The sequence below is a fragment of the Octopus sinensis genome, unplaced genomic scaffold, assembly GCF_006345805.1.
Source record: "Octopus sinensis unplaced genomic scaffold, ASM634580v1 Contig19108, whole genome shotgun sequence".
Lineage (NCBI taxonomy): Eukaryota > Metazoa > Mollusca > Cephalopoda > Octopoda > Octopodidae > Octopus > Octopus sinensis.
In genome coordinates this window covers 74,704-90,837 of record NW_021836178.1, presented here as the reverse complement: position 1 = coordinate 90,837, position 16,134 = coordinate 74,704, and the positions used below count along the sequence as shown (strand labels likewise).

The window sequence follows — 16,134 nt, the reverse complement described above, 5'->3', positions numbered from 1 at the left end:
TTCCATGAGGCCTTTTTATGCACGTTCGCTTGAGATCAGTGAAAGAACGTACGCATACATTCAATCGCTTACTATAAAGAAGACTCTTGAGAGTATAATTGTTTTTTTAGAAACAGGGTTAAACCATGGGAAAGAACTTTCGAACTGTACAAACGAATAAGAGAAATTTATCACCAAAATAATATGTCTTTAACATTGCCCCTGCCTGTCAGTACTCCGTCAATAAACACCCACGTTCCAAGAAAGATTAATTTGAGAATTCGGAAACTACTTGCTGTGCAAACTGTTTAGTTTGATTAACAATTCTTGTTCCATTCATTCAGAGGATCTGCACACAATTGATTACCAAACAATTATTTGCTGTCCAAATCGAATCAAATTTCTACGATCCAATCATCATGGGTAATTAATGTTATGCTGAAAACTTTCGAAACACGTTGATAACAGACATATCAGAAGAGACGTGAAACCCGGCCAAAATTTAATATTTGCAGGGAACTCTTTATGGTAAAACTATTCGCGCTGCATCAGCTATCTTGGATTTTTAAATATCAAAGATTCAAAAATCACACCGGCAATTGACTGTATGGTTAGTGTCCTCGTCAGGAAATCTTCAGAAAATTCCAATATTGAGAATAATCAGCAATCGACTGCCCATTTTGATCTTCTCTGAAATTAAGTGCTAATTAACATCATTATCTTTTGTATTGCATTATATATCTAAATTAAAAATTTTAATTACACATGGGCAATCAAAAACCGAGCATTTTAAAGTTCGTTAAAATTACGAATGTTTTATATAATAAGAAAAGGAAAGATTCGAAGCTTGAATTCGTTAAAATTTACCAATAAAAAAATATCTGACGAGCTTAATATCTCGCGATTAACTATCCCTGACTTGATCAAAAAAATTATTAAGAATAAAAGGTTCGGAAGAGCTGATTGCTAAAGGAATGATCTGTATAAAATAACCGACAAAACAGTAGAAAAAGAACCCATCAAAAATTATTTAAGATTGCAAATATATGGTCGTGTATGTAGAAAAAGTATGTAGAAAAACTAACTACTTTATAGGTTCACAGCCAAATGAGAGAATTTAGATAGATCTGATTGATTTCAAAAATTAAGACTTTTCTAATTAAATAAATTCAAAGTCAATGAAAAAAATCAATATTTCAAATGGCTTCCCAGGATCATTGATTGTTTAAAATCTTTTCTTTTGTTATTATATCAAATAAATATGCGTTCACAAGAATTTTAAATACTAAGAGTAGAAGTGAAGTTGCAAAATTCTTAGAAATCTTTTTTGATTTTAGACCATGCCGATTCTTGCAATCTGACAATGAAACGCAATCTAAAAAATCAAATGTCAAAGCATTATGGAATCACTTCAATGATTAGCAAAATCATAGTAGACCTAACAATCTAAGGAGTCAGAGAATTATTAAACGCTTCGATCAGACAATCGCAAGATCATTGAAATCAGAAAATAAATGTTGGAGAAAGAACACAAAAAAACAGTGTATTCGTATACCCATTCTTCAACAGGTAACATTAAAAAATATTGAGACAATACTCAATTTTACAAATGCAGACCCGAAATAAATTACGAAAAAAAATAAAATCTTGAAAGATGAACCACAGAATATGGGGATTCTGAAAAAACCAAACGAGAGGCGAAAATAAGAAAATAAAGATATGATGAGTAAAACATAATCGTGGGGAATAAATTTATTATTAGACATAATTATGATGAAAATGTATCAAACAGATATTAGCATGATGAAACTGACATATACAGTGAACACAAGGGCGTAGCAAATTGCGATAAGTAATGTGAGTTGCGGTACTTTTGAACATTAAAAACTGTTATGTCTTAAATTTATTTACATTTTCTAGTTCAACTGTGTTAAATATTTCAATAATTTCTTAGAAAAAATAGGAAAATCAATAACAGTTCAATCATGCAATCACTTTTTGGGTTAGGGTGGTGACGTCCCTCTTTGAAAAGATGTCTTCCCGTTTCCCATACTCTTTTGGTAATTTTATCACCAAAAAACATCAACTCGCGCGTAATTTATCTATCCGTGGTGTCACTATTTGCTGGATTCAAGAGACAAGGATTACAGCATATTCTATTAGAAATTGGGTAATCTCCAATTTTAGTCATGGTATAAATCTCGACATATAAGCAATAGATATTAATTATTTTTTCATTTTTTGTTAATTTAAGTTAATTTTAATGGGATTGTTTAATTTTAAATGGGTTTGTCTATTGTTGATGCGGCTGCAATTAAGTCTGATGAGCAAATAATGCAGGAATATAACTGGTTATTGTCTCTATACAAGCTCTTCGGCGATAATATAGAAGAGTGTGTAATTTGGTGCGCAGAGAGGCGGTTGATCTCTAACACAATGAAATGCGTTCGCTGTAAAGTAAGACCTATATTCTCAAAAATAGAGACGCTGTCGTTTATCTAAGTCAAAAAGAAACGTGGACAACGCAATTTGGTTATGCATTCCATGCAAAACTTCTAAGAACGAACAGCTGGTTTTCTAGTAAGTCATCCTTAAACTAATTTTAGAAAGTCATTTACCGTGCAGAGAACTTATTACGGTGTCTCTTGCAAATGCTCCTATTAAATTTGGGGGACTCGTGGTTAATGAAGATACATTACGTAATTCATTTAATTTTATTTTTTTTCACAGAAAGTACCATCGAGGTCATTGGCGACCAGGCCATTGGGTATTGGGTGGAATAGACAGGGAAACTAGAAAGTGGTTTTTTGAAAAAGTTGCAGGTTCTTTTTTCCATTTATCCTTTAGACAGGACAGCGGAAACACTCAATGAAGTTATCGTTCGACGCGTACTTTCCGGCACCCATATCATTACTGATGGTTGGGCAGCCTATAGTGGGATTGTGCACATTGGAGGAGGGATTTATTCACATTCTGTGATAAATCACTCCGAACATTTTGTTCACCCTTTGGACCGCTCCATCCATACTCAAAATATTGAGAACACATGGATGCGAGCGAAGAGAAAGCTAAAAAGGCAATTTGGTAAAACTCGTAAATATATTTTAAAAACATCGCGAGCGTTATTTGAATCTTATTTGGACGAATTCACGTGGCGGACCTTGGTAGTTGATAAAGAAAAGATATTCCAAGAATTTCTACTCCTAATAGTTAACAATAGACAATCCCATTAAAATTAACTTAAATTAATAAAAAATGAAAAAATAATTAAAATCTATTGCTTATACGTCGAGATTTATATTATGACTAAAATTGGAGATTACCCGAAATTGAATGATTACTACATAATCACTTTGGATGCTGACTGCCGACATTATGGACATTGATTTGCAGTTCACATAGATCTTTACGACCGTGTGACACGCGTATAGGCTGTCTCAGATCGTATTGGAGCCATAAAACTGAAGTTTGGAACAAAGCCCAACTCTGTTATTTCTATCATCAATGATTACTCGGTTCTCAAACGATAAGCAATACAATAAAATTGTTTGAATAGTTATCCGTCCACGAAAATACCATTTCTTACCAAAAAACATAAACTTTGACGATTGACACTCTGCCAAATATGGGATGCACTCCTAAAATATTTTCAGTGATGAAAGTAAATTTAACACGTACAATAATGATGGAAGAACTTTGTAATGAGAAATCAAAAGAAAAAAATATTTAACAAAAAATGTACTAAAACAGTAAAATTCGGTAAAAGAATTATCATAGTATAGGATTCCATAATTTAATTTGGATGCAAGAAAAGAAGGATGGAGTTTTGTATGTTAATATAGTAACGAATAATCTTAGCTCATTTCTGAACAAAATCGACCGTATTTACCAACAAACAAATGATCCGAAACATACTTCGGCAATAGCAAAGCGTTTTTTTCAAGTAAATAATATCGAGTTGCTACCATTAAATCCAACAAAGCCTAGATTTAAATCCATAAAGAATTTTTGGGTCTTTATTAAAGAAAAAATCAAACAAAAAGAATCTTTGAAAAATTAACATTTATTTGCAGAAATATCATCCATTTGGAATTAACTTAAAACAAAATACGCAAAAAGTCCCAAAAATATAACATTTTTTAGAAAAACTAAAAAATAAATAATACTTTATTTTGTGTGGTAATTCAATGTAATTTTTTAAAAATTATTTCATACTTGTTCAGTTTTTATTTTTGTTAAATGTAAATTATAGTGAGAACAGAAAAAGTAAATAACTCCAAAAATGGTCGAGAAAACTATAATTAAACAAAATTCTCAAGTGACTTTGTTGACTATCGAATGTAATAACCAACAAAATATCAGTGCTCTGTTTGCATTCCTACGAGATTAAAACATACAGAAATAAGTACAGATATGTTATGTTAATAAACGGGGAACGTTTTTTTCCTAGATGATGTCATTGTGAATCATTTAATAGAAAAGGAATTCAAGAGAGGAAAGTTTTATTTTCCTCAGGAATTACTTAAGGATTAAACAATTCATGTTGGAAATATTTTAAAGCCTCTTGTTACTTGTTTGGCTCGTACATTTCAGTCACTGATAGAAATATATTTGCCACATACAGAATTGCATCAATATAAAAAATTTTTTAGTTCAAATGATTATTGCATAGAAAACAACCACAGGTAACGAAATCAAGAAATAAGGTCGTGAAAATAAAATCGACATTTGTAAAGTATATGTCAGACAGGTCGTTAGGGAACGTAAAGCCATATCCAGCATTTACACAGCGATAGCTCAACTCAAGTCAATCCAAATGTACATTCGAGAACAGCAAGGCAGGTTAATATATTTATATAATTAGGCATTTGGAGGACCATTGGTTGTAGCTCATCAATTGTCACCGTGATTTTCTGGGTACTAAAGTTGGCGTAAGAATTTTCCGCTTCAGTCACCTCTCTCGTAACCTCAATGCATGTTCTGTTCTTCTCTTTTTAAATATTTTTTTAAAAACGGACTGGTCATTTTTATATAATGAAAAATTGTTCTTTCAAATGAGGGCTCAACACTTCGAAATTGGCCAAGATTTTAATTTATATCTTTACATACTGGAAAAAATGAAAACAAGTGCATTTTTACTAACTGAATAATATATTTAATGCTTGGTAAGTTTATTTGGGTTAAGAAGAGAATTTAACTTTCAGAGATTGAAAGTAGATAATCCTTTTGGCCATATCTCTTTCAAATTTTTTTTAACAGGCTGATAATTGCATAAGCAGCTCATACTATCTGGAAAGTAATTTTGACTCCAAAAGGCATTTCGTTGTTAATTAAAAAGAGTGTATATTCAAAATGCTTCAGTTCACAATAATAAACTATACTCAACCCTCTCAAATTTGCCACCTCTCAAATTGGCCATTTTTAACAATTTACTCTTGGAAAATTGAGAATTGGCCATACATTTTGATTTTTTTAATAAATTTGAATTTTATTAATAAAATTTGTCCCACATGTCTTCTCGTAATAATTATACTCGTCTGGATTGTAATCAGAAAATGGAAATTTTATCTTAGGAGAATTCTCATTTTTATCACATTTGGCCGAAAGATTTTCTTTTTTGTTTAATAAAAAATTTCTCGAAAAACAATCAACAACATTTTTTGAAAAAAGATTCTCTTCTCAAAGATAGCAAGATACACAATCTAACCTCAAAAAAGTATCAAATCTTAAGATTCCTGAACTTGAGCTAAAATTTGTTGAGGGATGGATTTGATTGAGTTTAGAGGTATCTTATTTAGGGTCTAATATTTAGGCGGTTTTCTTAATGATGCCTTAATTTCTTGTAAAGCAATGTTTTTTGCGCACTAATTTAAACTAGTAAATTTAAAAAACAACATGGATTTCGAATGCGAAAATTGCATGGATAAATGAAAACAGACGATCCTGTTGACATCGAGTCTTTTATTTCTAAATTTCGTGAAGTTTCACAGAGATACAATGATGATCAAATTTACAACTTAGATAAAACTGAATTGTTTATAAAATTATTCCTTCAAAATCCATTAGTTTGTTTTTCCATGGTATATTAATAGACGTGTAGTCTTCAAATTCCACTTTCATTGCTTCCTTCAGCTTCATCTCATTAATGACCAAGATGTCAGACTTTGCTGAGGTTAGGAGGATCCTCAGCTCCGACGTCTCGCAAACGAGCGGGCAATCGTGATCGTTAGTACGACCAATCCTATCTTAATAATAAAATGGTATGGTGTGTGTCTGTCTGTCTGTCTGTCTGTGTGTGCACACCAACTTCAAATTGGCAATACGATGTCCTCGACTTACATGATGAGGTCCTTAAAACCTTCCCCCAAAAAAAAATTAAAAAAAAATTTTCTGCATTTTGGTTAAAATAAACAACTACGATGTCCTCGACTTACATGATGAGGTCCTTAAAACCTTCCCCCCAAAAAAAAATTAAAAAAAAAATTTTCTGCATTTTGGTTAAAATGAACAACTACGATGTCCTCGACCTACATGACGAGGTCCTTAAAACCTTCCCCCCAAAAAAAAATTAAAAAAAAATTTTCTGCATTTTGGTTAAAATGAACAACTACGATGTCCTCGACTTACATGACGAGGTCCTTAAAACCTTCCCCCCAAAAAAAAAAAAAAAAAAATTTTCTGCATTTTGGTTAAAATGAACAACTACGATGTCCTCGACTTACATGATGAGGTCCTTAAAACCTTCCCCCCCAAAAAAAATTAAAAAAAAAATTTTCTGCATTTTGGTTAAAATGAACAACTACGATGTCCTCGACTTACATGATGAGGTTCTTAAAACCTTCCCCCCAAAAAAAATTAAAAAAAAAATTTTCTGCATTTTGGTTAAAATGAACAACTACGATGTCCTCGACTTACATGATGAGGTCCTTAAAACCTTCCCCCCAAAAAAAAATTAAAAAACAAATTTTCTGCATTTTGGTTAAAATGAACAACTACGATGTCCTCGACTTACATGATGAGGTCCTTAAAACCTTCCCCCCAAAAAAAATTAAAAAAAAATTTTCTGCATTTTGGTTAAAATGAACAACTACGATGTCCTCGACTTACATGATGAGGTCCTTAAAACCTTCCCCCAAAAAAAAATTAAAAAAAAAATTTTCTGCATTTTGGTTAAAATGAACAACTACGATGTCCTCGACTTACATGATGAGGTCCTTAAAACCTTCCCCCCCAAAAAAAATTAAAAAAAAAATTTTCTGCATTTTGGTTAAAATGAACAACTACGATGTCCTCGACTTACATGATGAGGTCCTTAAAACCTTCCCCCCAAAAAAAATTAAAAAAATATTTTCTGCATTTTGGTTAAAATGAACAACTACGATGTCCTCGACTTACATGATGAGGTCCTTAAAACCCTCCCTCCAAAAAAAAATTAAAAAAAAATTTTCTGCATTTTGGTTAAAATGAACAACTACGATGTCCTCGACTTACATGATGAGGTCCTTAAAACCTTCCCCCCAAAAAAAAATTAAAAAAATATTTTCTGCATTTTGGTTAAAATGAACAACTACGATGTCCTCGACTTACATGATGAGGTCCTTAAAACCTTTCCGCCAAAAAATCAAAAAATTATTTTCTGCATTTGATTAAAATGAACAACGTTAATGTCCTCGACATTCATGATGAGGTCCATTAAAACCTTCGAGGCAAAAATCTCACGTATCATATTTGACTATAGCTATTATCATATTTGACTTTGACAGAATGTGCAATTACAGATTGCACGACCTTGAATAGAGTGTGCAATTAACAGATTTTGAAAAACACTTTGATAGTTGAAACCACATTAGCACAGTCATTAACACAATTTACCACCAATTGACAGCGCAATCAGAAGAATTTGCGTAAAAATATTAACTATTTAGTTAAGTTTTTCGTAAAGATAGAATTTATTTTCGGTATGCCTCTTTTCCTAAACTTTTTTATTATTCAAAAATAATTTTTTCAATAGATAACCGAAGGAGGGAAGACGACCTTAAGAAAAGAAGTTTTTCGTAAAGATAGAATTTATTTTCTGTATGCCCCTTTTTTCCTAATATTTTTTGTTATTCAAAAATAATTTTTTAAATAGATAACCGAAGGAGGAAAAACGAAGCTGAAGAAAAAACGTTCAGCTTAAGGTAATTAATTAAATCTTTTTTGTGTGTCGCTTTTTTGGCTGCTGCTAAGTTTTTTTTTGTTTTTTTTATTTTTTTGTTTTTAAATTATTTATTTTTATTTGTTTTTTTATTTTTTTTTGTTATTTTCTAAAAATTCAACCGGATTGAATTTTTAAACTCCTTAGATCCCTCTGGAATGCCGAATCATCTTTTAAAGTTAAAGATAGGCGTTCCAGTGGTTTTATTACGAAATCTTGCGCCACCTAAATTATGCAACGGAACGAGGTTAGTTATCAAAAATTTGATGGCTAACGTAATAGAGGCGACGATATTAACAGGTAAGTATAGTGGTGAGGATGTTTATATTCCACGAATTCCGATAATTTCTAATGAATTACCATTTAGATTTAAAAGGCTGCAATTTCCTTTGAGGATGAGTTTTGCAATGACAATAAACAAGGCCCAGGACAGTCATTAAAGGTAGTTGGGTTATTTTTAGAAAGTGAGTGCTTTTCACATGGACAGCTGTATGTGGGATGCTCGAGGGTAGGCAGAAGAGAAAATTTATTCATATATGCCAAGGAAGGACGGACGACAAACATCGTTTATCAACAGGCGATAGAATAGGGTTACATTAAACCAGGTAGTTTTATACATCTACATAAACTTATAGTTGTTTGATGAAACAGGCCCTCCGCAGGAGCTAGGTCGCGGTGAGCGAAGCGAGCTGCCGAGCTAGTTAATTTATAATTTTTTAAAGAAAAAAGCCAATTTATCGCGAATCTATTTTTTTATTAACAAATAAAATTCAACAAATATATTAATTCAATGTCTAACAATTAAGTTATTTAAAATAAAATATTACGTTTAATTATAATGCTTCCGCTTGTTTTACTTTTTGTTCACTTTGTGATTCAAAGTGACTGTGACTTATCAAAAGAGTTTTTGAAAATTGCTTATTTTAAATTAGAAATTTGAAGGACTGTGAATTCAATGGAGAACATGTTGCGGGACATGGAAGAACAGTTTCAATTCGTAGAGGCGTTACATTCCCCAATGGAGAAATATTCTCGAATCTAACCAACTTGCAGACATTGTAATCAACATTTCATTAATATCAGTATTTGTCATGGAGACTCCTTAAAGAGAATATTAAGCAACTCATTTGATAGTTTGGATCAATTATCCTCTATGTACATTTAAATTTTTTGAATAATTAGAACACTGTATTATTGCGAAAACCTTCGTTATCTCAGTGTAGATACCTTTGCACGTCTACGCAGTTTTGAATCTATGTACAAATCTTATTTTTACATCAAAGTGTCATGCCATCAAATACCATTTTTCAGCCGCCAAAATTCACTTATTCCCAAGAATCTTTCCTAACCATTAAGTATTTTAAATTACTCACTGTGTAGTATATTGGAGGGGCAAAAAATGTGCAAATTCAACAATGGGTCCCAACCAACAATGTATACTTAGATATTCTTATATAAGAATTGTGACGAATAGTGAAAGTTTGCTACCAATGTATTTAAATGACACAAGTGTAAGAATAAATTCAAGTCCAACTCAAGAGATAACATTAATTGTGGAGGAAGCATATGGTGCGTTAGTATACTCACAATAGATTGCAACCTCTGCCGCCATCCTGGTTCAACCAATCTTCTATGTAGAGAGGATTGTACCTAATAAAATATTCGGATGTTATTAATCAACTAACTTGATTATTCATTTCCTTGTTCCTTTTTTAATCTTTAATTAGTGTTACATGCACTAATCACAAAGATATACACTTGATTTTGGAGAGATACATGTCAAGCAGTAAGATTTGGCCTCTTGTAAAATGACCTTTTCGATTGTAATCTTCCTTGGTGTCTTAATCCTGTTATAAACAGCTTTTATTTTATAATTAAGGAGATTCAGATAATTATTTCTCGCAGTCCTGTAATGTCGGATTTTCTCAATATTCCCTGCATTAACATATTTGCGATTGATTTTTTATTCTAATATTTCCTTGTTTCTTTTTCCTCTTTATATCGATCAAAGACAGATTTAAACAACTTATTCTGCCAAACACGTCTCCATGGCTATAGTCAGTGGCAATCTTCAGGCTATCCGTCTATAAACATTTTTATTTTTGTGAATGAAAAATTTTTATCGTTGTACAGTCCCGTGCGATGAAAAGAAGCCACCTAAAGTATATTTCTAGAAATACTCGAAACTCGTATTTAGAGAATTGACCTTACTTGGACCGTGACAATTAATTTAATTTTAGTAAAATATTATAAATGAATTCTCTCTTTGGAAATTATAATTCGATTTCCGTTTTCGCAGTGTTTTATTCCATCAACCTCAACTTCTTAGGGCCCACATTCAGTGCACGGATGGGCAGATTCATGTCAACGCGCAGTCTAGATTCAGGGCTACCTCTTCAACAGACATCGATAACCCGTGCCTTGTCTCGGTTTGCATGCTTTCTAAGGTCTTCCGCAACACCAATGTCTGGATGTATGTCTTCATCCTGTCCTCCACGCCAAGCACTGACAGATGATTTTTGAAGTATTTTGACAATATTCTGTCCCAGGTCATGACGACAGGGACGATCTTTACTTTTGCCCGGCGGATCGCTTACAGTTCATTGCCAGCAAGTCGTATTTGTGGAATTTTTCTACTTCGACCTGTTTGAGACAATTTTGTGAAGTGATCCCCACCTCGATAAGAGTAATTGTGTTGCTCGATTTGTCGTGAACAAATATGTCGAGTTTGTTATTTGGGATAGCATTATCAGTCTGGAGGTTTGTATCGACTCGGATTTCCACAAATTCATTGCTGGTAACAGATTGGACTGAATGGGTTAATTTTTTCGACTTTTTAATTCCATATTGGCGACATAGATGTAAATGCAAGCATTTGACCTCTTCGTTATAAACAAACATATTTTTAAGTCAAAAAAATTAATAGTCTGGCCAGCACAATCCAAAATTTTTTTAATCCGGTCCTTAAAGAAATGAGTTTGACACTCCTGATCTAGACAATCGTGTTTGTCATATAAATAATGAATGAAAATTAAGTAGTTGATAAAATACAAATTCTCTTGCAAAATAAACTATATTCAGAATATTTTACAGGTACTCAATTTGATTAATTTTCAACTTTAACTAAACAAAATATGATAAAAATGAAGCATTTGCAACAATCAAAGATAGAATAAAAAACTAAAAACACGTGAAAAGATTACAAAGTGATACATGTGAAAAAGTTATTATTTTTAATTCGATAAATAAAGAGCATTTAAAAATTAAAATAAACAAGCTTAAGTGACGTCAATCATTTCAAATTCCTCTACTAATGTTTTTTAGAAGATTCACCTCATTTTCGACGTGATTATAGAACATAGAAGTTGATGGAGCAAAGGAAAAGTGAGTATATTTTTATTTGCAGAAATGACCATTAATATTTTACATAAATTTTTATACTTATTTTTTGTTTTAAACTTGATAAAAAGTACATTCTAATAAGTATTTTTTAGAGTTTTCATATTTATTTTAGCAAGCCTTAATCCCAAAACGTCTTGTAAATTTTATAGGTGTTTTTATAGTTTTTAATACCTCTCGTCTGACTATTCCTTAATTTGATTCTATTGTCCAGCATAACAAAGTAGTCGATCTTCTGCCACATGAATCAGGCTTAACTGAGAAATACAAGTTCAGTCCGCCCACTCCGCTTCCACAATTACATAATTCAGTGATTTGAAGCTTTACTACTATGCATTGTTCAACTTGTTCTCCTCCAATACTGCGACATGCGCCTCTTGGCATCGTTCAGAACACTACTTGATTTTGTAAATTTTCCTAGACATGTATTCTTTTATTTTTTAAGTTTTGTAAACCAAATCAATTCATTCTGGTGGTCCTGAGTTGATCTTCTTTGACCTGGGTTAGGGGTAACTGGGCCACCGAGTCTATTTCGAGGACAATCTCGCATTGTATAAAACTCGATCAACCATTTCTCGCAAATTTTCAGATACTCGACCTCTTCATAGGCTTCCGTCCTTGGTCAAAATTAGGATCAGGATTGTCTCAATCATCTTTTTTGATTTTTGTTTCTACGTCACGGTCAGTCCCCAAATAGATATATCCCACCACTTTATTTACGAGTTTTTTTAGAATTAGTCAATATTGGCCATTGCATTCTACGTTTTTGAGGTATTTTTTTTAATTATATGAGAATTTTGGCGAGAAACAATGGTTGAAAGGGTAGGTGGTTGGTTCATTTGTTAGTTTATTGACGATGTGTGTTTTCTTTAATTTATTAATATTAATTATTTATTTCTAACAAGGAATTATTTTAATAAAATTTTAAATAATTTATTCTCTTGTGTTTTATAGTATGGCTAAATTTGGAGATTACCCCAAATTCAACCACTAATATTGATGAATCAGGAAAAGTGAGTCATTTCTCAAGTGGATGTGATGCAAACCTGTTCTCTTGTTGCAAATTGACATTTATGCAACAGTTGGAAGAAATATTATTGATTGATCATTCCCTTCGACCATGTACAAAAAGATTCCCTATTCAAAACTAAACTTTCCTTTACTGGAGTGTCTGAATCGTGTAGTAGCTGCATATATCAAAGAGAACCCCCCTAATTCAATGTATCAGATTTCAACAATCGTTTACGTTGGACAAGTGTGTTATCAAATATTGAGCACGAAGAATTTTGAAAAGTCTCTGTGGAAAAATAATATGGAGAGTAAAATTGAGCAATGGAAAACAAAACTGGGCTATATTGAGAAGGCGTATCAGCCGAGGTCCAAAAGTGTTTATTTGAAGAGACAGTTAAATATTTGTCAAATTGGAAACCCCCAGGCTGTGATGGAGTCTATAATTTCTTCTTGAAGAAGTTTACATCACTTCATGATTCAATCTCTCAGCAAATCCTTAATGTCATTAGTGGAAAAACCATTCCAGGAAATTGGTTCTATACAGGGGTCACACACCTGCTCCCAAAGTGCGAAGATCCAAGGTCTCCAAAGGAATTGCGGCCTATAACATGTATGCCGTCTCTCTATAAACTGATGACTAAATGTGTAAATACCAAACTTTGTGAATATGTGGAAGCTTACGACCTCCTCTCAGAAAACCAATTGGGGACGAGGAGAATATGCCAAGGTGCGAAAGAGCAAGCAATAGTTAACAAAGAGATCAACAGATCAAACGATTACAAGCTACACTCTGCATGGATTGATGTTAAAAAAGCATTTGACTCAGTGGATCATTCTTTTTTACTACAAATTTTGGAAAAGTCTGGGATACCTGGATGGATTGTAAAATTTGTCGAGTCGCTGATTACTAAATGGAGTGTCAAACTCAGACTAAATAACAAATATATTCGAGATGTACGAATTGAACGGGGAATCCTCCAAGGAGACACCTATGCTGTTTGTCCTTGTGTTGGACCCACTGAGCCGCCTATTATCTTCTAAGTTTCCGAAGGTCTCTATGGGGCGAGAAAATCAGATCACACCGTTTTCGACAAATCATCTTCTTTTCATTGATGATTTGAAACTTGTTTCGAAGAGTGAAAATGTTATTGTCAAAATGATGGAAGAGGTGAATTTCCATGCGGTTGGGCTGGAGAAAAATTTGGAAAAGTCGGCCACGAATACCTACTTGTTGTCAGAAGAGGCAAGAGTTCTTGATGGAATTGATGGATACAAATACCTTGGAGTGCTTGTAAGCTCAACTGGGAAAATCTAGAAACAGAATATGCTGAAAATCATTTTGGAAGAAGTAATTATGCGGATAGAGAGGCTAGAAAATACTAAATTGAACGGAGTAAACTTATTCAAAGCAATTAATGAACACGCTCTTTCATTGTACAATTATTACATCGGACTAGTTGATATTGAGCCATTTGAATTCGAAATGGTAGACGATACAATCCGATCAAAATTAACTGAATACAGAATACACCTCCGACCAGCAAACAAACAGAGATTATATCTTCCTCGTAAGAATTTTGGGAGAGGATTACGCTCAATTTCTTTTCTAAGTGAAAGTATGCTCCTTGGACTCCTTTTGGACTTAAAACGCAGAAGTGGTGCTTGCAAAAGAAGCTTCTCGATTCTTCATGCCGAAATGTTGGAAAAAACTCATCTGGCCACTATTGAAGAATACTTGAAGCACAAATATTCTTTGGAAGATTCACTTTTACTGGAAAAAAAACTGTTGTCAGATGCGCAGAACAAACGCCTACTGGATCAGACCTTTTCAAAAAGTCTTTACTCAATTCTCTATAAAAATTCTAAGGAAGATTTCGTGAAGGTTGAAGATTTCAGTCACTGGCTAGCCAGAGGCAATGATTCACCACGGTCAGAAGGCTTGTTCTGTCTTCTACAGGATAAAAATTTATTCTTTGCAGACCACAATTTAATGTGTCCACACTGTATGAAATGGAAGAAGACTGTCGACCACTGTGCTACCAGATGTGAAAAGATGCTGCATGGGGACTATGTTAGAAGGCATAATGAAGTAGTGAGGTGTATTTATTTATGCCGAGAATTCGGACTCAAGAATGAGAAGAAGCTGAAAATTCACTCTGTACAAACTGTGTCTGTTAATGAGTTTGTCGAAATCAAAGTGGACACCTTCATTAAAACAGACATAATACTAGAACATAACAAACCCGATTTGTTTGTCTTTGACAAGAAGAACAACCGGATATTCCTGATTGAGGTTGGGATAACATCTTCCCCAAACCTACAACAAGTGGAGGTAGAAAAACTTAGAAAGTATGACCTTCTATCAAAAGAACTGGAGTTGATATATCATGCCAATGTGAAAATAGTACCGATTGTATTAACTTGGGACGGACTTGTCACTTCAAAATTCCAACAGTATGCACAATCGTTGAACATCAATGAGAGAACACATGCGTATATACAATCACTCACTATCAAAAAAACCCTTGAGAGCATGATTGTTTCCTATAGGAACAGAATTGAGCCATGCCAAAGGACTCTCGAACTGGACAAAAGAATAAAAGTTATTTATCGACAAATAGATATGACCATAGCACTTCCCAAGGAAAGAGGCTGGCATCCTTACCTGAGGGAATATCAGAATAGAGGAAGTAATGAACAGATTGAGAAAATTATACTTTAATTAATACTTAATTGATTCAATATTTTCATTATAAAAAAAATTAATACAATGTCTAACCAATGAGTTACTGACAATAAAATGTGACGTATAATCATAATGATTTCACTTTCCCTCCTTTTTGTTAACATAGTGATTCAACGTGAATGCGACTTTACACGAAAGTTTTTGAAGAATTGTTTATTTTTAATTAGTTATTTGTCAAACTGCGAATTCAGTGGAGAAAATTTTGTGCAAAATCTATCATTTATTGGACTTCGAGACGGCGTTAAATTTCTCAATGGAGAAATATTCTCAAATTTTTCCAACTTGACACATTTGTAACAAAAATTTTATTAATATCAGTTACTGTGATGGAAATTCGTTAAGGAGAATATTAATCAACTCGTTTGATGGTTTGAATAAATTAATAATAATGTAAATTTAATTTTTTAAATCATTAGAGAATTGCATGACTGTAGTAACATGAGTTACGTAAACATGGACGCGTTTTCACGTTTAGAAGGTTTAAATTATCTGTAACAATCTTATTTTAACATTGCAGTACAATGCCGAGGAATGCCATTTTTCAGCTTCCAAAAATTAGTAATCAGCACTTTCAAATTTAGTATTATAAATTATTTAAAGTTTAGTTTTCGGGGAGGTCAGAAAATTTGCATATCCACTTATGATTCTCAACCAGGAATGTATATTTAGATATTATAATAATAGAATGATGAATGAGGGAGAAAATTCTATTTTATTAACTTTGTATCTTGACAAAGTTGGTATAGCTGGACGTTTTAATAGAATATTAACATTAAAAACAATGGAAGCTTTTGGTAGGCTA

General features: G+C 32.8%; 1 protein-coding gene across 1 annotated transcript; it reads left to right on the top strand.

The window, feature by feature from the left end:
* The first annotated feature begins 13,910 nt into the window (after positions 1 to 13,910).
* Positions 13,911 to 15,308, top strand: LOC115231995. The gene has a single exon (XM_029801865.1). The coding sequence runs from the start codon at positions 13,911 to 13,913 to the stop codon at positions 15,306 to 15,308; it is 1,398 nt and encodes a 465-aa protein (XP_029657725.1).
* Positions 15,309 to 16,134: the final 826 nt, after the last annotated feature.

What these genes read in the sequence shown, in the direction of transcription:
- LOC115231995 (XM_029801865.1), top strand. Translation starts at nt 13,911, where the DNA reads ATGCTGAAAATCATTTTGGAAGAAGTAATTATGCGGATAGAGAGGCTA.